The sequence below is a fragment of the Symphalangus syndactylus genome, chromosome 4, assembly GCF_028878055.3.
Source record: "Symphalangus syndactylus isolate Jambi chromosome 4, NHGRI_mSymSyn1-v2.1_pri, whole genome shotgun sequence".
In the NCBI taxonomy this organism is placed as follows: domain Eukaryota; kingdom Metazoa; phylum Chordata; class Mammalia; order Primates; family Hylobatidae; genus Symphalangus; species Symphalangus syndactylus.
Window position 1 is genome coordinate 44,646,472 of NC_072426.2, and position 22,736 is coordinate 44,669,207.

General features: G+C 43.9%; 1 protein-coding gene across 2 annotated transcripts in view; it reads left to right on the plus strand.

Moving 5' to 3' along the window:
* Positions 1 to 22,736, plus strand: part of LOC129480602 (arf-GAP with GTPase, ANK repeat and PH domain-containing protein 11-like) — a 61,868-nt gene that overhangs the window by 16,747 nt on the left and 22,385 nt on the right. The window contains exons 9-13 of one of the 2 annotated variants that reach the window (XM_055274571.2): positions 7,890 to 9,105; positions 15,995 to 16,182; positions 16,553 to 16,621; positions 18,917 to 18,985; positions 21,629 to 21,663. In XM_055274571.2, the coding sequence (XP_055130546.2) occupies positions 8,912 to 9,105; positions 15,995 to 16,182; positions 16,553 to 16,621; positions 18,917 to 18,985; positions 21,629 to 21,663 (555 nt within the window). In that variant the 5' untranslated portion in view covers positions 7,890 to 8,911. Of the gene's footprint in view, positions 1 to 7,889; positions 9,106 to 15,701; positions 16,183 to 16,552; positions 16,622 to 18,916; positions 18,986 to 21,628; positions 21,664 to 22,736 lie in introns of those variants that run through there. The other variant, XM_063637911.1, reaches the window with a different exon arrangement.

Here is a 22,736-nt window from a genome sequence, read left to right on the forward strand (position 1 = left end):
TCTTCATTTTAAATATAGAATTTGTGTTAATGAACTGGAAAAGAACATTCTGTTGCTTGGAAGATGTGTTAAAGCCTAAAGATTTATGACTTTGTAAAAGAAGAAAACCAGCTGGTGATCAGTTGGCATTAGTACATGAGGATGTACTCATATTTGGTAATAGCCATTTTTTTCTAACTAGAGTAAGGGAGTTGGGAATGGGAGGCAGAAACAAGGACACAGATACATAAAAAATCGTAGAACAAAACTGTATTGAGTTCTGAGTATGGGTCTGTGATCCATGGTTCAGTTTGAGAGGTTCGTGTGTCCCTTATGAGAAGGGACAGGAAAGCCAGGAGGACAGGAGTATGTTTGGCCTGTGCCTGTGCTTCCACCACAGAAGTCAGCAGCTCTACCTTTCTCTTTTCTCCTCTTTATCTAATAATTGTCTCCTCTTCAAATCTGGGAAATGAGCTTAATCAAAGATTTGTTGTGTTTTTTGTTTGTTTGTTTTTGAAATGTGGCCTCAGTGTGTTTGCCCAGGCTGATCTTAAACTCCTGGGCTCAAGTGATCCTCCCTCTCAGCCTCCTGAGTAGCTGGGACTACAGGCATGTGCCACCACACCCAGCTAAGTTAATGCTAATGTGTAGTTTGTCTGCTTCAATTTTGAAGGGCAGGATATATATATATATAGTTACGTGTGTGTGAGTGTGTGGTGGGGGGGTAGTGTGTGTGTGTGTGTTTTTATATATATTTATATATTATTAGTCCATTGCTGCTACAACAAACTACCACCATGTCAGGGTGTAAAACAAATTTATTACACTCCTGTATGTCAGAGTGTGATGTGGATCTCACTGGGCTAAAATCTAGGTGCTGGAAAGGCTACCTTCATCTCTAGAGGCTGTAGAGGATCTTTTTTCTCGCCTTTTCCACATTCTGGAGTCTGCCTGCATTTTTTGGCTTTGGGCTTTTCTCCACTCTCACCATTAGCAGCCTTGCGTCTCATGGACCCGTCTTCTATGGCCACGTGTCTCTGTGGCTCTTTCCTTCCCCCTTCTCTTCCACTGTTAAGGACTCATGTGCTTACTTAGTCCTGAATGGAGACACCGTCATCATCCACATGAGCCCACTGTCCTAATCCATACAGGCTGCTACAAGGAAATGCATTAGACCAGGTAGCTTATAAATAACAGAACTTTGTTTCTCACAGCGCTGGAGGCTGAGAAGTGCAAGATCCAGGTGGCGGCAGTTTTGGTGTCTGGTGAAGGCTTGCTTTCTCATAGAGGTTTCCTTCTTGCTGTGTCTTCACATGGTGAGAGGAACAAACAAGCTCCCTTGTGCCTTTAATAAGGATGCTAATCCCAGTCATGAGGGCAGAGTCTCCCGTAAGGCTTAACCTCCTAATACCATCACCTTGAGGGTTAGGATTTTAACACACGAACATTGACGGAACACAGCGTTCATTCCACAGCACCAGGGTAGTCTCCTCATGTCAGGGTCTTTACCTGAATCACATGCATGATGTACCGTTTTCATGTAAGGTTCTAGGAATCTGTGGACACCTTTGGGGGGCCATTATTTTGCTGATCACATATTACATATATTTTAATATTCTAGACTAGTATGAAAACAATGCTACTTCCACTGCTTTATATATGTATATATATATACACATTGTCTAATGCTATAAGTAAAAAAAAAGTTGTAGACACAAATATACCCATTTTTTAAAAAAAAACATTTTTTGCTATTTTACTTCATACTGCCAACTCCTTTTTCCTGAAACTGCTTCAAGTCTGGAATTCTTTTTTGGTATTAGTTTTATTTTATTGAAATATTCATGAATGAGCATACACTTGTATATGGATTTAAAATTCACAGTAATGTTCTCATGAATTCATCTGTGAATAGCATTTTATAGACAAAATGTCTGCACTAGGACAAGAGAAAGATGTATAATTCCCTGTTCTAAGGTACTGCCATTCATTGTTATTATTTTAAAATAGGAGTGTTGACTGATGTTAAAACACAAAATGGGGCTGGGAGTGGTGGCTCCCGCCTGTAATCCCAACAATTTGGGAGACCGAGGTGGGCGGATCACCTGAGGTCAGGAGTTTGAGACTAGCCTGGCTAACATGGTGAAACCCTGTCTCTACTAAAAATACAAAAATTAGCTGGGCATGTGTTGCATGCCCATCATCTTAGCTACCTGGGAGACTGAGTCAGGAGAATCGCTGGAACCTGGGAGGCAGAGTCTGCAGTGAGCCGAGATCACACCAGTGCACTCCAGCCTGGGTGACAGAGCGAGACTCTGTTCTTCCCCCCACCCCCCAAAAAAACACAAAAGGGGATAATTGGCCGGGCACAGTGGCTCATGCCTGTAATCCCAGCACTTTGGGAGGCTGAGGTGGATGGATCACCTGAGACCGGGAGTTTGAGACCAGCCTGACCCACATGGAAAAACCCCGTCTCTACTAAAAATACAAAAATTAGCTGGGCATGGTGGCACATGCCTGTAATCTCAGCTACTCAGGAGGCTGAGGCAGGAGAATTGCTTAACTCTGGGAGGTGGAGGTTGCTGTGAGCCAAGATCGCACCATTGCACTCCAGCCTGGGCAACAACAGCAAAACTCCATCTCAACAAAAACAAAGAAAAAAAAGACAGATTTATAACTGGGCACTGGAATTGAAAATCATTTTAAAAAGTATCCAAAATACCTAAGGAACTTGTATAAATAAATAGGAAAAAAAAGAGAAAAACATCAAGAAGCCCACAAAAAAGCAGATTTGTAAATGGGCAATGGATTTGAATAGACATTTAGCCAAAGAAGACATCCAGTTGGTGAAAAGGCATATGGAAAGGTGCTCAACATCACTGATTATCAGGAAAATGAAAATCAAAACCGCCACGAGTGCTTTAGACCATAGCGGCATGCATGAAAGTTTTCAGGCCTCCAGTTGTTGGGAGTGGCTGAGGAGATTGGGGAGCTTTTGTCTGAGTTGGAAGAGTGGAGTCTCAACAAGAACCAGTGTATTCTGGACATGTGTGGGCCCTGGAGTGTGCATGGCTGGATGCCTTGTCTGCCTGTGCCTTACAGAGTGACAACATTGTGGTGTGGTCCATCAGAGGGGCAGGTGGCTTTCAGAGGGAGTGGAAAGTGGTGGGGCTTGGTATGTTTGCCCATGGATGACAGCAAAAGTGAGTTGGCTTCCCAAGAACTTTTACCAGTAGCCTGTTTTGCTACAATTCTAGACCCAGACTGGGGTCCCAAGGCATCATAGCCCACAGCTTCTTAGCAAGTGCATGTTCAGTTGGATCCCCCATCTCAGCCTGGGTCATCCCCACCTTCTGCCTCTTGGGCCATGCATAGCTCAGCTCTGCACTGAGCCATCATCCCATGGTGAGCAAGACCCCATTCTTGGGCTTCAGTCTCTTTCCCTGCAGCATGCAATCAAGGTGGTGGCTGGAAGGGGCCAAGGAGCCACATCTCACAGTGCCCTGCTGCCTGAACAAGGACCAGAGGCCTGTGGAACACATGGCTCTCAGATTTCTCCCGTTTGATGACTCATCAGCTGCCCCCACATGGCTTTCTAGCTCACAGCAGATCTAGCCTTCTCTGAGCAGTGAAGATGGGATGTTTTATGGTCATTTTCCCTGGTGTGCAGAGCCCAAGTGGAGTTCTTCAGCACACCCTAGACCATCCCCTCACTAACACCCACACCTGTCCAGTCTTACCTGCCTTCATATCAAAAGCACTCAGGTAACCCAGAGGGCTTCAGCCCTGCCCTGCCTGACTTTCTGGGAAACCCCCCTCTCCACCCACCCTAATCAGACACTGTCTGAAGGTTCCCCCTCATCATTGTAAAAGTGAGAGGTGACAGCGTGCTGGCAGTCCTCACAGCCCTCGCTTGCTCTTGGCGCCTCCTCTGCCTGGGCTCCCACTTTGGTGGCATTTGAGGAGCCCTTCAGCCCACGGCTGCACTGTGGGAGCCCCTTTCTGGGCTGGCCAAGGCGGGAGCCGGCTCCCTCAGCTTGCAGGGAGGTGTGGAGGGAGAGGAGCAAGCGGGAACCGGGGCTGCACGTGGCGCTTGCGAGCCAGCTGGAGTTCCAGGTGGGCGTGGGCTTGGCGGGCCCCTCACTCGGAGCAGCCGGCTGGCCCTGCTGGCCCTGGGCAATGAGAGGCTTAGCACCCAGGCCAGCAGCTGTGGAGGGTGTATTGGGTCCCCCAGCAGTGCCAGCCCACTGGCGCTGCGCTTGATTTCTCGCCAGGCCTTAGCTGCCTTCCCGCAGGGCAGGCCTCGGGACTGCAGCCCGCCATGCCTGAGCCTTCCCCCGCCTCTGTGGGCTCCTGTGCATCCCGAGCCTCCCCAACGAGCACCGCCCCCTGCTCCACGGCACCCAGTCCCATCGACCACCCAAGGGCTGGGGGTGCGGGCACATGGCGTGGGACTGGCAGGCAGCTTCACCTGCAGCCCCAGTGCAGGATCCACTGGGTGAAGCCAGCTGGGCTCCTGAGTCTGGTGGAGATGTGGAGAACCTTTATGTCTAGCTCAGGGATTGTAAATACACCAATCAGCACCCTGTGTCTAGCTCGGGGTCTGTGAATGCACCAGTCGACACTCTGTATCTAGCTACTCTGGTGGGGCCTTGGAAAACCTTTATGTCTAGCTCAAGGATTGTAAATACACCAATCGGCACTCTGTATCTAGCTCAAGGTTTGTAAACACACCAATCAGCACCCTGTGTCTAGCTCAGGGTTTGTGCGTGCACCAGTCGACACTCTGTATCTAGCTACTACTCTGGTGGGGCCTTGGAAAACCTTTATATCTAGCTCAAGGATTGTAAATTCACCAATCAGCACTCTGTATCTAGCTCAAGGATTGTAAACGCACCAGTCAGGGCCCTGTCAAAACAGACCACTGGGCTCTACCAATCAGCAGGACGTGGGTGGGGCCAGATAAAAGAATAAAAGCAGGCTGCCCGAGCCAGCAGTGGCAACCTGCTCGGGTCCCCTTCCACACTGTGGAAGCTTTGTTCTTTCTCTCTTTGCAATAAATCTTGTTAGTGCTCACTCTTTGGGTCCACGCTGCATTTATGAGCTGTAACACTCACCGTGAAGGTCTGCAGGTTCACTCCTGAAGCCAGCGAGACCACGAGCCCACTGGGAGGAACGAACAACTCCAGACGTGCTGCTTTAAGAGCTGTAACACTCACCACGAAGGTCTGCAGTTTCACTCCTGAGCCAGCGAGACCACGAACCCACCAGAAGGAAGAAACTCCAAACACATCCGAACATCAGAAGGAACGAACAACTCCAGACGCGCCACCTTAAGAGCTGTAACACTCACCACGAGGGTCCGCGGCTTCATTCTTGAAGTCAGTGAGACCAAGAACCCACCAATTCCAGACATAAAAGGAAGAGAAATTTTTCTGACTCAGAGGTTCTGGTGAAGTGGCCAGCTCCCACATCACAGGGTGATGGCAATTTGGGCTGGACCAGGATCAGACAGTGCTGTCCTGGGGCTGGCTGGCTGATAAGGGGCTCCAAAAAGGGCAATGGTGGACCTCTGGGAGGCTTTCTGCTCTCCTGATTGCAGGTTTTTGGTGAGAGGACCTATTGGCCACTAGAGTGTCTGCAGGTGTGTGTGTGTGTATGTGTGTGCGTGTGTGCGTGTGATGTGTGTTTACTTGGATTGACTTCTTTCAACGTGAAGCCCACTGTTTTGCTGAATGTATCTCACTGTTTCCTGAAACTCAGTACATTGAGCTGGCTTAAGGGTCCTGGGACCTCGCTGTGTCATATTTGCACAAGCCTAGTGTCTGTGCAGATTGTACACTGGAGTTCAGTTGTAAGACCCTTTTGATCCCTTATTCTGTTCCTGTAATAGAAAAGCCATTTCACTCAATGGAATAGAAACCCAGATCTAATGGAGAGATGTTCTAATCTGCCATACACTGGGGCAGTGGCCAGTGATTTGGACTTTGTGGCACAGATGGAAATTTCCAGGTTCTCTAGGTGGTAGGCAGAGGCCTCACTTTTTAAGAAACTCCCCCACTCCACCCCTGCCAATGAGGACGTTGCTTAGAGATATTTCTATCAGTGTTGAGTAGAAGAGATCATTTCTTGATGTTGAATTTCAGGTAAGGATCCCAGCTTCTGCATATCAGGGTGGTGATGCTTGGGCTGAGACAGGTCTAGACGGCACTGTCTGAAAGGGGGCTCAAGGAAGTAGCTGTGAAAGGCTCCTGGGATGTTTTCTGCTCCCCTCTCTGCAAATTCCCTGGAGGGAGACCCTGTTAGTCACTATGGGGTGTGTGTGTGTGTGTGTGTTCATCACTCATTGCTTCGGGGTGGGAAGAGACAACAAAAGCCTACAGAATCTATAGTTCTCAGTTCATCTCCCATCCTAGTCCAATCATGGCCTAACATCCTTAGCTACTGATCGCAGAGGAGACTCTGCGCATTTGTCTTCATGTGGCCTGGGATGTTGGCAGATTCAGATTGGTGCCCCAGGCATCTGTGCCTGTAACTGCAGTTTCAGCAGGCTCAGGACCAGGCTAAAGGGCCTCCAAGCTTCCTTCAGTTTCCTGGTGCATGCATGTGCAATATACTCCCCTGGCCTGGGTCTTTCCTGCCGCTTCTTGCCAGTTGGGTCAGAACTAGCTTATTAACCAGTTTTTTCTGAGCTTTAATCGAACTGGCTCCAACCAGTTGGAGACTTGAAAAGGGCTACATGATAGTTATAGATTTTTAAAGATATATTATTGTTTTAGAGTAGTTTTGAGTGTACAGTAAAAAGGAATGCAGAGTCCAGAGATCTCATATGCCCTCAATTCCTGTACACTCTCGGGTCACTCCACCAACAACCTCCTATACCAGAGCCACTTTGAAACATTAGAAAATATATTTGAGCATCAGAAATGTATAAACTAGGCAGCCCCAGACTGCAAGCAGCTCAGGGGTCCAACAGAGAGGCTTAGGGAGGGTGGGGGAAGAATTTTACATGGTGAACGTGGAAGAAAAAGAAAATACTTGATTGGGTAAAGTGGAGCAGTGGCCTCATTTGGAACATTACAGTGGAAAGTCTCTAGTTAGATGTTAGTTGGTGGTTTCTGATTGGTTAAGCTTAAGTTTCCTTTTATTATTTACACTGAGTCAAATTTTGGTTTATTTAAGGAGGAATTGAGTGCACTGCCGCCGCCTTAGCCTCATGGCCACCTGTTTATTTGATTATTTTTAACAGAGAAGATCCTTTTAAAAGTGTCTGTTGCCCTGGCTGGAGTGCAGTGACGTGATCACGGCTCACTGCAGCCACAACCTTCCAGCTCAGGTGATCCTCCCACCTCAGTGCTCCCCACCCTGAGTAGCTGGGACTACAGGCATGTGCCACCACACCACCATGCTAGGCTAATGGTTTGTATTTGTTTGAGAGATGCAGTTTCCCTAAGTTGCTTAGGCTTCTTTCGAACTCTTAGACTCAAATAATCTGCCTGCATTGGTCTCCCCAAGTGCTGGAATTACAGGCCATCTAAATCTTTTATCTCAGATTTGCCTTGTGACAAAAGGAGGGGTACTTTTTCTGACATGATGAGGCTGAGAAAGGTGAGGTGGGCGCATCCTGTGCATATTATTTTCTCAGGTGATGAGAATATGGTCAGCTCTTGCCTAATGGGATATATATTCTCTTTGAATGATTTGGCAACATATCAGATGAGAGAAGTTGAATAAATGTTAGAAGAACATAGAAAAAATAGGTTATACATGTTGGGTTTCTGAAGAAATGATGTCATTGGAGAAACAAAACGTTTATTGATTTCTGGAAACATTTAGGGCCAATTTTTGTGTAAGTAATTTGAATTTATGATGATATCTCTGACCACTTTTTGATATTTTTTCTGGTTCAGCTGAGTGGTGTCATTGAGCAAACACAAAGTGGGGCTCATCCAGGGATGAGATTTTGCCAGAGAGAGGATGAGCAGCAAGTCAGGGAGCTTAAGGTAATTATGAGAAAGTGACTATCTAAAATTGCTTAGGTAGAAGGAGACAGATTAGATTTTTGTGTGTTTGGTATTTGGGGTAAGAGGGATGTGGGTGTGTACGTGAGATGTGTTGTTTATTCTCTCTCTCTCTTTTTTTTTTTTTTTGAGAGGAAGTCTTGCTCTGTCGCCCAGGCTGGAGTGCTGTGGCACAGTTTTGGCTCACTGCAACCTCCGTCTCCCGGGTTCAAGGGATTCTCCTGCCTCAGCCTCCCAAGTAGCTGGGATTACAGGCACCTGCCACCACGCCCGGCTAATTTTTGTGATTTTTTTTTAGTAGAGACGAGGTTTCACTATGTAGGTGAAGCTGGTCTCTAACTCCTGACCTCAGATGATCCACCCACCTCGGCCTCCCAAAGTGCTGGGATTACAGGCGTGAGCCACCGCGCCTGGCCTGTTTATTCTCTTAAGAGAGAAAATGAGGGGATTAATGGACTGTAGTTCTGGACAAGGTGGAAAACAAAGTGGAAGTATTGGGGCAAGGGCTCTAACAGGCTAGGATGGTGCAGTCAGTCCCTTCACCCACAAATCAGTAGAATGTTAGCAGTTCAGACTCAAACCTTGTGAAAAACAGGTGGTGGAAAGGAAATCCCTCACAGCAACTGGCACCATAATCAAGACAGAATGTTTGCAGAATAAATGGAGTTACCTGCTTTCAGCCCCAGGTAGTAGCTATTGTCTGCCCTGATGATATGTGATAATAATTTGTGATCCTGTTGTCTTAAAATGGGGTCACTCATCTCCAGTAGAATTAAGTCCACAGTGAAGTTGTCCCACGATCCCCAAAAAGATAAACATATATGAATGAACTCATGTGATAACAACTACTGCTGCCTGGGATCATGAGAGACCTGAACTGAACTGATAGGAAGTGAAAGGTGGCTGAGATAATGAGAATAGACCCATCTGCAGAGGATCGTAAAACCAGCAAAGACAAGGTCTTGTCTAAGATGCCTTCACAAGCTTTGCCCATGAGAACTCTAAGGATTTCTCCAGACCTCTTGGCTGCTGCTGTGATCTCTGCCCAAGAGGAGCCTCTGACCAGCATCCAAAGGGCTTCTGGACCCACGGGACTCTTCTGGAGGTACATTGGTCTCCCGAGCCATGGCTGTGGTTTTTTACTCCCTTTATCACTGCCTGTGTGTAGAATGATAATTGCATAATTGATAGTGTGAAGACCTCTTGATAAATGGTAAATCTGAGCATATGTATTTGGCTGACATGTCATTGTGAAACCTCACAGCTTCAGTCAGTGTCAGCACAGCTAGGGAGCATGTATCTAATGCACATGTCACTGGGCATAGTCTACAGGCACCTAATAACTCAGGTACCTTAACAGTCACTAATGAGTGTATCTCCAAGGACTAAACAATGGAAGACTGTAGAAGATGCCGTTCATTAAGATATCTCAAGAATATGGAAGATTATTATTCGCTTCTATTGGGACAGGACTTTATATGGCACCTGAAAAAATTCCCATGAAAAATCACTTTTACAAAATGTCAGGTTATGATATCCAAGATGAAACCAATAAGCCACAACATTCGCATAATACACTGTACAACCCTGATCTCTTGACTGTCATCAAATGTTTCTTACCTCTAAACCAAAGTTTCATTTTATAATTTATTTTTTCTTGTTTTTTCTATTCTCTTAGCTTAAGAAAAGATCATTACAAACTTTTTGTATGTTTTTCCTATATGCTTGCAAAGGGTTGTAAGACTTTATTGTGATTATTCTTGCTTTAAGCTGAAACTTCCCTAATCTTTCTTTAGAGATTGTGGCATAGCATGTTAGTTTCTTTTCCATATCCAGTTGTTTTCTGTAATGAATACAGAAATACAGGCACTATTTTGTAACTTTAAATAGACATCATCTCAAGTCTACAAGAATTATCCAAAATGGTATTTAATGACATTTCTAGGTCTTCAGACACTATTAATGCAGATTGTAGCCTCTAGGTCCTGAAGATTTTACTAGATACTGGTTACTGAAACTGAGCTTTCTTGAATTCTTTTACCTTCCACTGTGGTTTCCCACATTTCAACATATCACCTATTTTTGTCCTCAAATGTTACTTAAATTTTTTCCACAGAATTAAATAAAATATGAATCATCCCTCCTCTGATTTTTGAAATGACCCTTTGCTTCCTATGATGATGATTCTTCTGGTCCGTTTTGTAGTTATATGTTAGAGTTTGTAAATATTCACACATTTTGCAACTGCAAATAATTTTCTTATTATTTTTTCCTCTTCCTCTAAAGTTGCTGTTATTTCTTTTAACTTCTTGTGGGAAAAGTAAAACCTATCTTTCACTTTGTTGATATACTTATTTATAATTGAACTCCTTGATTTTTGCTCGAATTGCTTTTCAAGTTACCCACTTTTAGGGAAGACATTATTTGGGTTTTGTTTGGTGTATCAGGCTTTTTTTTAGTTAGTTGTATCAAGAAGTGCAGACTTTTCTATACATAATATCCTTTTTCCGACAGTAGTTTTTTTGTTTTTTTTTTTAAAGTCTGTAGCCGGGCGCAGTGGCTCACGCCTGTAATCCCAGCACTTTGGGAGGCCAAGGTAGGCGGATCACGAGGTCAAGAGATCAAGACCATCCAGGCTAACATGGTGAAACCCCCATCTCTACTAAAAATACAAAAGATTAGCTGGACATGGTAACGGGTGCCTGTAGTCCCAACTACTCAGTAGGCTGAGGCAGGAGAATGGCGTGAACCCAGGAGGCAGAGGTTGCAGTGAGCCGAGATTGTGCCACTGCACTCCAGCCTGGGTGACAGAGCAAGACTCCATCTCAAAAAAAAAAAAAAGTCTGTTAAAATAAAGGTCATCAAAAGATCTTTTCCTAAACCTTTCCTTTACCAGAAATATCTCTAGAGTCACATGGTCCTTTCTCCCTTCTTGCTTAGTCCAAAGCTAATCTGTCCCTGATCTGGATTGCATGCACCTGTGCCTTTTGGGGCCCTTCTGCATTCATTCTTCCTTCTCTTCTAACCTCAAAAATGTGTTTTCTCTGTTGGCTCTTTCCCTTTAACATAGAAGTTTACTCACACTTTTGTTGAATCTTGGAATAAAAGGCTTCCTTTACCACATATCTCCCTTTAATACTACATCTCTCTTCTCAGCCAAATACTTGGGAAAAGAAGCCCTGAGTTTATGTCATTGTTTTCTCACCTCCAGTTCACTACTTTACCCACTGCCTGACATCCAGCTCTCTCACACACACACACAAGCCCAATCACTAAGTTGCCATAGCTGATTTGTAGCTTTCCTGCCCTCCTGGCAAAATTTGACTCTGCATTGGGATAATACATGTTGAGTACCTATTGAACAGGCACTGTGCTAGGTGCTGCTGTTATAGAAATGAACAGAAGGCATCACCTCCTTTCTAACAACTCACAGGAGCAGCCATTCCTGATTCATACACATGTCTCTTGACTCCCAGTGCTCACTTTTGCAAGCTTCACTTAATGCCATGTAAATCACCCTATTCTCTAGGTCTTCTTTCTTCCCAGTTCTCCTTACTGTACACAACTTCTCAAGGCAGTCACCTCCACGCCCATGGCTTCAGTTGCTTTCTCCATTCTCTGAGAACAATAGAATTTTAAATGCTTTTTTTCATGTATTAGCTTTATTTTATACAAGATGCCTCACTTGCTGTAACCATAGATTCAAAGTTGCTCCATGAAAGTAATAAATGAAAAATGGTGACATTTTTAGCATGTAAATTTTAGGAAATTTCCTCAGTTACTCTTAATGGCTTGATTTAGTTATTTTTGAAAACATATATTGGGATGTCACAAATGGACTTAGCCTACAGAGGTTTATATTCAACTTTTGACCAGAGAGTTCCATTTTAATGTGACACTGAGAGTAAAAAACTATCTTTTCCTCCTTACCATTTCTCTTCCTACATTCTCTGCCAGGAGGAAGGCACTGCTACATACCCAGTCTTCCCCAGCAGAGCCTGAGCAGCTCTGTTTTCCCTCTACTTCCTGTCTTCTTTCACATCTCATGACCAAGCACTTCCTATTCTGTCTCCCAAATGATCACAGACTTTTTCCTCCACTTTTGTCACTGCCACTGCCCTTAGCATTACTCTGCCTTTAGAGAAAGTCTCTTAATTGGTTTGATTGCTTCCTTCAGTCCTTCCTTGTTATACAGACCACTACACACACATCTGACAGAGACTTTTCACCTTTTTATGGTTCAATGACTCAAATTCCCAGAATAAAATTAAAACCACCCCAGGATCAAATTTGAGGTCAAATAGAGGTGGGTTTTTATCCCAGGTTCATATACGGTCCAGCAGTATGGTCTCAGAAAACTGACTTCCTTAAGCTTTTGTTTGTGTATCTGCCTACACTCATTGAGAGTTGGGACTATTTCACACATACAGCGTGTGGCATGTAGAAGGGACTTAATCAATGTTGAAAGAAGGGGAGGCATTTTAAAATCCACATCAAAAAAAAGTTGTTCTGTTCGGGAGTGGTGGCTCACGCCTGTAATCCCAGCACTTTGGGAGGCCAAGGCAGGTGGATCACCTGAGGTCAGGAGTTCGAGATCAGCCTGAACAACATGGTGAAACCCCATCTCTACTAAAGATACAAACATTAGCTGAGCATGATGGTGGGCTCCTGTAATCCCAGCTACTTAGGAGGCTTAGGCACTTGAATGAGAATCACTTGAACCCAGGAGGTGGAGGTTGCAGTGAGCAATGATTGTGCCACTGCCTGGGCAACAGAGTGAGACTCTGTCTCAAAAAAAAAAAAAAATATGAAAAATTCTTTTAAAAATATACTAATCTGGCTGGGCATGGTGGCTCATGCCTGTAGTCCTAGCACTTTGGGAGGCTGAAGCGGGTGCATCACCAGCCTGACCAACATGGAGAAAGCCCGTCTGTACTAAAAATACAAAATTAGCCGGGCATGGTGGTGCATGCCTGTAATCCCAGCTACTTGGGAGGCTGAGGCAGGAGAATCACTTGAGCCCGGGAGGCAGAGGTTGTAGTGAGCCAAGATTGCGCCATTGCACTCCCACCTGGGCAACAAGAGCGAAACTCCATCTCAAAAAAAAAGAAAAAGAAATAGTGTTCAGCAAGGCTGAAGCATAAAAGGTTAATAGAATCATTTATCACTTGTATTTCTATACATCTGCAAGACACCATCTGAAAATGAAATCAGAGAAACAATTTCATTGGGTAACAAGAGCAAAACTTCGTCTCAAAATAATAATAATAATCTACAATGTCATCTCCCTTCCAAGCTTGACTTCCACCTTTACTTTCTGATATGGTTTCGCCATGTCCCCACCCAAATCTCATCATGAATTTAATCCCCATAATCCTGATGTGTCGATGGAGGGGCCTAGGGGGAGGTGATTGGATCATGGAGGCAGTTTTCTTCATGCTGTTCTTGTGATATTCAGTAAGTCCTCATGAGATCTTAATGGGTTTTGTTTTGTTTGGTTTTGTTTTGTTTTTTGGGATGGAGTCTTGCTCTGTTGCCCAGGCAGGAGTGCCATGGCACGATCTTGGCTCACTGCAGCCTCTGCCTCCTGGGTTCCAGTGATTCTCCTGCCTCAGCCTCCTGAGTAGCTGGGATTACAGGCATGCACCACCACACCCAGCTAATTTTTGTATTTTTAGTAGAGACAGGATTTCACTGCATTAGCTAGGCTGGTCCCAAACTCCCGACCTCAGTTGATCCACCTGCCTTGGCTTCCCAAAGTACTAGGGTTACAAGTGTGAGCCACCATGCCCAGCTGAGATCTGATGGTTTTATACATGTTTGACAGTTGCTCCTTCACATGTTCCCACTCTCTGTGCAGCCACCATGTAAGTCGGACCTTCCCTTCTGCCATGATTGTAAGTTTCCTGAGGACTTACTGCCCTTCTGCCATGACTGTAAGTTTCCTGAGGACTTACTGCCCTTCTGCCATGACTGTAAGTTTCCTGAGGACTTACTGCCCTTCTGCCATGATTGTAAGTTTCCTGAAGGACTTACTGCCCTTCTGCCATGATTGTAAGTTTCCTGAAGGACTTCCCCTTCTGCCGTGATTGTAAGTTTCCTGAGGACTTACTGCCCTTCTGCCGTGATTGTAAGTTTCCTGAGGACTTACTGCCCTTCTGCCGTGATTGTAAGTTTCCTGAGGACTTACTGCCCTTCTGCCGCGATTGTAAGTTTCCTGAAGGACTTCCCCTTCTGCCATGATTGTAAGTTTCCTGAGGACTTATTGCCCTTCTGCCATGATTGTAAGTTTCCTGAGGACTTCCCCTTCTGCCGTGATTGTAAGTTTCCTGAGGACTTACTGCCCTTCTGCCGTGATTGTAAGTTTCCTGAGGACTTACTGCCCTTCTGCCGCGATTGTAAGTTTCCTGAAGGACTTCCCCTTCTGCCATGATTGTAAGTTTCCTGAGGACTTACTGCCCTTCTGCCATGATTGTAAGTTTCCTGAGGACTTCCCCTTCTGCCGTGATTGTAAGTTTCCTGAGGCCTCCCCAGCCATGTGAAACTTTGAGTCAATTAAACCTCTTTCCTTTAAAAATTACCCAATCTCAGGTATTTCTTTATATCAGTGTGAAAACAGACTACTATACTTTCTGATAATCATGCTTAAGGAATTAGGGAATTCAGACTACCTGAGATCAAACTGTGGCCCCACCCTTAGCAGTCGTGTGACCTTGGGGAGGTTACTTACCTTCTCCATCTCAACAACTTCTGTAAAATCTGTAAAATGAGATTGTTTCTGAGGGTTAAAAGAGCATAGCACAGTGGGGACACTGTCAGGCACACACTACTTGCCAGATGTTGAGTATTCATCTTTATTGAAATAGGACTGTGGTAACCCACTTTATGGTTCTCGATTTTGTATGACAAAATCATGCTTAGTGCCTTGTTAGTAAAAGAAAGAAAATCTGAAAGTCCCTGCCATGGAAGGAAGAAATAGCGGGGAGAAAAGGGAGTTGGTAAGTTTCAGCATTTCAGAGCTTGGAGGGACAAGTTAGGTTTCTATTTTATGGAGAAGGAGGTGGAGGCAGGATGGGTCATTCAAGACACACAGCCATAACTCTTTATTGAGAGTAAGTTAGGGCCCCAGGGATTGCTGTGGTTAAATTGCAGACAAAAACAACCACTCACTGGAAGACAGGAGAGGAGTGTTTACTAACAAAAGCCGTCAGCAATTCAAGGTTATTTATATTCAGTCAGCAAATAAAAGTTGTTCAACTTGGTTGCTAATGGGACCCACTCTACTGAGGCTTTGTATAGAACTCATAGAGGAAGATGGCTTCAAGTAGTGAACTACCCTGTGCTTTTCTTAGAACTAAAATCTCAGGAAGCTGGTGATGAATGAAAACCTTAGTCCCACTGGCACTGCACGAGGGGCCAGGAGAGCAGCAGCATCATAAGGCACAGGGTGGGGCAGCCCAGGCAGGGGCATTCTGAGCTGTTGGGGGAGGGGTGGCAGTTAGGGTGGGGCATTGTGAGCTGTCAGGGAGGGCATTGTGAAGTGTGAGGTGGGGCATTGTGTGCCACATGCCTGGGCTCCCACCTGGGCCAGTGGGCTTCAGTCTGTAGGTGACTACAGAAGGAGGAGGAGCTCCGTCTGTTCTCTCTTCAGGCAGTTGTTGTGTCTCTGAGCGCTTGTTGGGTTCACAACCTATTAAATAAGCCGGCTGGTCTTCACCCTCCCAGACAAGCCAACTCAGGGGAGGCGGCAGGGTGCGGGCCTTGGCCCACAGCCCTAGCCAGGGCCGGGGCCAGGGCCGGTGCCCGGGCCGGTGCCCGGGGCCGGGCTGTGAGGTGGGCAGGCAACAGCGGGCAAGACCATCTCTGCAAGTGCAGCATAGCCTCGGCCTAGGACAGCCGGAGTGCGTGGCCAAACCTGTGAGCAGAGGCACAGGTGGTGGCAGACAGTAGAGGCACCCCATGGGGAACATACTGACCTATCGTGTGCGCCCCAGGGTCGACCTCGAGTTTGACCAGCAACAGGGGTTGCTGTGTCCCTCTGAATCTGAGATCTATGAGGCAGGAGTTGGGGACAGGTTGGCAGGAGCGCCCATGGCTGCTGCTGTACAGCCTGCTGAGGTGACTGTTGAAGTTGGTGAGGACCTCCATATGCACCACATCTATGACCGGGAGATGCCTGAAGGTAAGGAGGTGACAGGTGCCATCTGCCCTCGGCTTGCCTCTGGCTGCTGCTGCCCCCAAGGTTCCCTTTGAGGCATCCCCCACTTCGAGCTCCTTTCTGCCTGTAGCCAGCTTTCCTGGGGGCTGGCCAGGAACAAAAAGCTGGCTCCACCTTGCATTCCCACCCCTTAGTCTTTCCCCACTGAGTCCAGTCAGTTTCTTTTCGCCTCCCCTCCCAATCGCCCAGTTCTTGCTCTCTCATCTCATTCTCCCAGGCTGGTATGGGACCATTTATTTATGGCTCTTGTCGAATAAGCAGCAGTGGAATAAACGAGTTGATAAATTTTTATAAATGATTACATCTTTTTTCTTTTCTGCCTCTATACATATAGCTTTGGAGTTTAACCCTTCTGCCAATCCAGAGGCAAGCACAATATTCCAGAGGAACTCTCAAACAGATGGTGAGACAACATTGTCTGTAGCTCTATTTATTATCCTGTGGGACTTTGTTTAGGCTTCTTTGGACTATTCCTTTTCTCAATGAAAACTCAAATATCCCAACTTTTCAGTACCCATCTTATTTTTTCTTTGTACCTGTCCAGATGGTACCTAAGTGAAGGAACCAGGTAAATGCCTAATTGTTTCTTTTGTTAAAGTAGCTAAATCTCAGGACAGTTCATATTCAAATGTTTGGGGATTTCTTATTTAAAATCAGAATAGAGGTTGCCATGGGAGAGGCTATATGGTATTCTTAATGGGCTGCTTTAAGTCACCTTAAGAGAAGCTGCTTAGTTTCTTCTAACTGTAATTTGAACACAGAAGGAAAAAGAAAAAAGGAGAGTGCTTAAAATAATTGTGAAAGGTGTGAAATGGCACAGCCAGGGCTGCAGATAAATGGTTGTGTGTGTGTGTTTGGGGTTTCTCAAAGGAGTTTACCCATGAGGCTCTTTAGTAACTCTGGTTACTTTAAAATTCTTACTTTAACAGAAAATGTGTCTCCAGATTTATTCTGGTGACTTAACAGACTTTATTTACCTCCTTGTTCTAAAAGAGAGGTGGGGATTGGTTCATGGTCAAAACTTTCAAAAGACATGAAACATCAGTGTAGACTTTTAATGTGTAATATGAAGATTGCAGGTTAAAATGTCAGACCTTCCCTGTAAGAGTGTTTGTTGCCATGGCTCCCCCTTTGTCCTTTCCCCTCCTGACAATAGCATCTCGTTCAAAGATAAGAAAGTTAGAGTTTTGGCCGGGCTTGGTGCTCACGCCTGTAATCCCAGCACTTTGGGAGGCTGAGGCGGGCGGATCACCTGAGGTCAGGAGTTCAAGACCAGCCTGGCTAGCATGGTGAAAAGCTATCTCTACTAAAAAAAAAAATACAAAAATTACCTAGGTGTGGTGGGGCATGCCTGTAGTTCCAGGTACTCACAAGGCTGAGGCAGGAGAATTGCTTGAGCCTGGGAGGTGGAGGTTGCTGTGAGTAGAGATCGCGCCAATGCACTCCAGCCTGGGTGACAGGGCGAGACTCCGTCTCATAGAAAAAAAAAGGAAAGAAAGTTGGAATTTTTTAGTCTCTACACTGCTGGGAGAGGTGGGGGATGGGAGGTGGTAGAAAAGAGAAAACAGTTAGTTGGTTTGCCTCTAAAATTTTGCAAAGAGATGAATCTAAGTAAAAGTAATTCTGGGTAATAATATGGTTCTTGAATAAAAACTAAAATTTTCAAAATAGAAAACATTGCATCATAAACATATTAAATCCAGTTGGCTTATTGGTTTCATTTAAATGCCAGAGATTTCATTACTGTAGAGGAAATGTCTTATAGCTCTTCTATTTAAACTTTGGGCTCTTACTTTTTAAAGAGGTAGGATAATTAAGACTCATTATGAGTGTGATTTTGTAGCTTGGAAGTACTATCCTCACTTTTCAAGATATTTAAGGATTGCTTTAGAATAAACAAATATATTATGTGAATTAATTGATTATACCTTTATACACAAAGTGTGTAAGTACTTGTGTAAACTTATACTCTGCTTGGTGATGTGAGGAAAGCCTCTGAGTGATGTTACACACCAGTTAGTAGATGGGTAGTGTTGGATGAGAGCCCAAAAATGACTCTTTATTGTCATTCTTTAGGATTACAGCACAGTTTATGTATGTCTCACTTGGCCCTTTCCAATACAAATAAGGCCTGTGTATGTTCTCCCTGTGTATTGCTAATGAAGAAGTGAAGACTTAGAGATATCACATGACTATGGAAGACAGCTACTTAACAGAACTAAGGTTCTGTGTCCTCAGAATGACATGGAAGTGACAGATATGCTGAATTTACTTTTTAAAAATTTTAAAAACTCTAGAATACATCTTATATTTTGCCTATAAAATAGACCTGTCTTTTAAAACTGACTGCTGTCTTGATTTATTTTATGCAAAGTTGATTTTATACAACTCAAAGCCAACATTTACCTCTACATTTTTTTTTTTTTTTAATAAAGGAGGGTGTCATTATGTTACTCACGCTGGCCTCAAATTCCTGACCTGGGTTCAAGTGATTTTTCCATCTCAGCCTCCTGAGTAACTGGGACTACAAGCATGTGCCATCTTGCCTGGCTCTGTCTTATGTCTATACATTCATTTCAATGGATAAGAATAAAAGTAGAGATAGTGAAATAGCCTAAATGCAGCAGTCGAACAAACGAGTTGATAAATTTTTATCGATGATTACATCTTTTTTTCTTTTCTTCCTCTATGCATATAGCTTTGGAGTTTAACCCTTCTGCCAATCCAGAGGCAAGCACAATATTCCAGAGGAACTCTCAAACAGATGGTGAGACAACATTGTTTTTTCCGTCAAGAGAAAGAATAAAAGCTCTTGTTTGATCAGGTTATAGAAAGTATTTAGAAAAACTCATATTAGTTTAAATTTGTCACCTTTTCACATGTTCACTTGTCTTATTTTAATGCGTGATATGCTTTCCTTTAGGTGTTATGATGTTAGTGAAAATGTGTAACCTTTTTGTTTATACATTTTGCCATCTTTTTATCGACACAATTAATTTGTCATGTGATGGAGGAGTCATGGATTTCTCTTTATAATTCTTGGATTTATCTTTATTTATAATTAATGGATTTATCTTTATTTATAATCCCCTTTCCCTTGCTCCAAAGAGTACATTTTAAAGATGAATGATAGAACTTAGGCTTCAGCTTGGTTTTCATTTAAACAAATTAAAAAACATAGTTGTTTATCATCAGGGATTGAATCTGTGATTTGGGCCTCCTCTTACACAGTCCTCTGACCACATTCATTTACCTCATCCAAGTTTATGCTACTCAAAACTTTTGGGTTATTAACCTTTTCATTTGATGTAATGTAAATTTAAACATGCCCTACTCCTGCTTATTTCCCTTAATGTTATGTTAAATCCTCATTTATTTGCCAAGAAGCCATACACAGCCAAGTTTTCCAGTTGACTTAAACAGCAAGAATACAAGTGAGGGTTCTATAATAATATGCGAAGTAATGCAGCACAGTAAAACATGGGAGTTTCTAACCTTTGTTTTTATAGTTTGAGTAGACTTTGCCCATCTTGAGTCAGTTATTTCTGGTTCGAATTTGTCTTCATTTTTTACATTACTATAAAGAGATACCTAAGGCTGGGTAATTTATAACAAAAAGAGGTTTAATTGGCTCAAAGATTTTCAGGCTGTACAAACATGGCTTCAACATCTGCTTCTGGTGAGGGCCTCAGCAAGCTTACAATCATGATAAAAGGCAAAGGGGAAGCAGGTGGTTCCACACAGTGAAAGAGGGAGGAGAGAGGGGAAGGGGGAAGGTACCACACTCCACACTCTTTTATTTTTTGAAATGGAGTCTCACTCTGTTGCCCAGGCTGGAGTGCAATGGCGCGATCTCGGCTCACTACAACCTCCGCCTCCCAAGTTCAAGCAATTCTCCTGCCTCAGCCTCCCGAGTAATTGGGACTATAGGCAGGCACCATAACACCTGGCTAATTTTTGTATTTTTGGTAGAGACGGGGTTTCACCACGTTGGCCAAGCTGGTCTGAAACTCCTGACCTCAAGTGATCTGCCTGCTTCAGCCTCCCAAAGTGCTGGGATTACAGGCTTCAGCCACCACACCCGGCCAGTACCACAGTCTTTTAAATATACCATAATGAGAATTTGCTTATTACGGTGGGGATGGGACCAAGCCATTCATAAGGAATCCACCGCCATTACCCAAACACCTCCCACTAAGCCCTATCTCCAACATTAAGGGTCACATGTTCACATGAGACTTGGAGGGGAAACATATCAAAACATATCAGAATTGTATTTCCCAGTTCCTTCCAGAGCCATGGGCTTCTCACACCTAGAGAGCGTGGAAGCAGTAAAAGAGAAGCTACTCCATGTCCCTCAGTCTTCAGTGGTAGGAACTTTTGCCTACAAGGCCCTTCCAGCATCAAAGGCAGAGGCAGTGTCGGAAACAAAGCATGGTCCAAGTCCCTCTTGGGGCTTTTATTATTCTGGCCTTTTTTTAGGGAAAAAAAAAATGATTTTTTGTGCTGCAGACACCATGTCCAATTAGGTTTGTATACTCATTTTAACATTAAAATTTAGGCCAGGCTCTGTGGCTTACGCCTGTAATCCCAGCTCTTTGGGAGGCTGAGGTGGGTGGATCACGAGGTTAGGAGATCAAGACCATCCTGGCTAACACAGTGTAACCCCATCTCTACTAAAAATACAAAAAAAAATTAGCTAGGCATGGTGGCACATGCCTGTAGTCCCAGCTAGTCAGGAGGCTAAGGCTGGAGAATCGCTTGAACCTGGGAGGCAGAGGTTGCAGTGAGCTGAGATCCTGCCACTGCACTCGAGCCTAGGTGACAGAGTGAGACTCCGTCTCAAAAAAAAAAAAGAAAAAAGAATTTAAGATAGGTTACTTTCCAGTTGTGTAAAGACCCTTTTTTAATTTTGTTTTGTTTTTAGTGACATATTAGTAGATAACCACTAAGTGTGGTGCAAGATGCTTACAGGGATTCTGTTGCATCTAGAGATAGGTGCCTGGTCAGGAAGTAGTTCTTAGAGCTGTTAGCTCTTAGAGTCTGATAATTAATGTAAATGCAGAATGAGAGAATACTAATGGATCATGGCTCATATATGCAAGAGTTAAACGTTTTATTAGCTAAATTTTTCATCTGGCCTAATTTTTTTGCCCTTTTCTTTTGTACATGAGGATTCTTTCATTTGTATGTAATAGAAACAAAAAGTAAACTAAATGAAAAGCTAAGTTTTTAGATTTGACTTTATGAAATTAATCATGCCAGATAATTTAAATTATAAATTATTGAAAATTATTTTTTAATGGAATTTTGTCTCATTTTATATAGCAGTAATCAGTAAAATGTTAACAACTACTTTTATTTTATGGTATTTGTATCAGAAGTGACCAGTTTTTTTTTTTATTCTTAGTTGTAGAAATAAGAAGAAGCAACTATACAAACCATGTAAGTAAACACTCAAATAGTTAAGAAATTGATATTTTGACATAAAAGGATGTCTCTCTTGATTTCTTTAAATTACAATGTGGACCTGGTGGTGGTAGCATGGACCTCGTTTTGTGGATTTTCTAAATCTCTTCTACTTTCCTAAGTATTAAATTTATCCAGAAAAGTCTTTAGCTTAGTGTGTCCACCTTTTAAAGATTTCTGACTTTTATGGTTTCAGGTCATAGATTTATGTCCTTGATCCATCTTGAGTTGCTTTTTGTGTAAGGTGAGAGTTGAGGATCCAGTTTCATTCTCCCGCATGTGACTTGCCAATTACCTCAGCACCATTTGTTGAATAGGGTTTACTTTCTTCACTTTATGTTTTAGTTGGCTTTGTTGAAAATCAGTTGGCTATAGGTATTTGAGTTTATTTCTGGGTTCTCTATTCTGTTCCATTGGTGTATGTGCCTATTTTTATACCAGTACCATGCTATTTTGGTGACTATGGCCTTTGAAATCAGGTAATGTCATGCCTCCAGATTTGTTGTTTTTGCTTAGTTTTGTTTTGGCTGTGCGGGTTCTTGTTCGGTCCATATAAATTTTCGGATTGTTTTTTCTAGTTCTGTGAAGAAGGATGGTGGCATTTTGATGGGAATTGCATTGAATTTGTAGATTGCTTTTGGCAATATGGTCATTTTCACAATATTCATTCTACCCATTCATGAGCATGGGATGTCTTTCCATTTGTTTGTGTCCATGACTTCATTCAGCAATGCTTTGTAGTTCCCAACGGCATATCAGAAAGATAATCCACCCAGGCACGGTGGCTCACACCTGTAATCCCAGCACTTTGGGAGGCTGAGGTGGGCGGTTCATGAGGTCAGGAGTTCGAGACCAGCCTGGCCAACATGGTGAAACCCCATCTCTACTAAAAATACAAAAGTTAGCCGGGCATGGTGGCACTCACCTGTAATCCCATCTACTCAGGTGGCTGAGGCAGGAGAATTGCTTGAACCTGGGAGGCGGAGGTTGCAGTGAGCCAAGATCACCCCACTGCATACTCCAGCCTGGGCAACAGAATGAGACTCCAT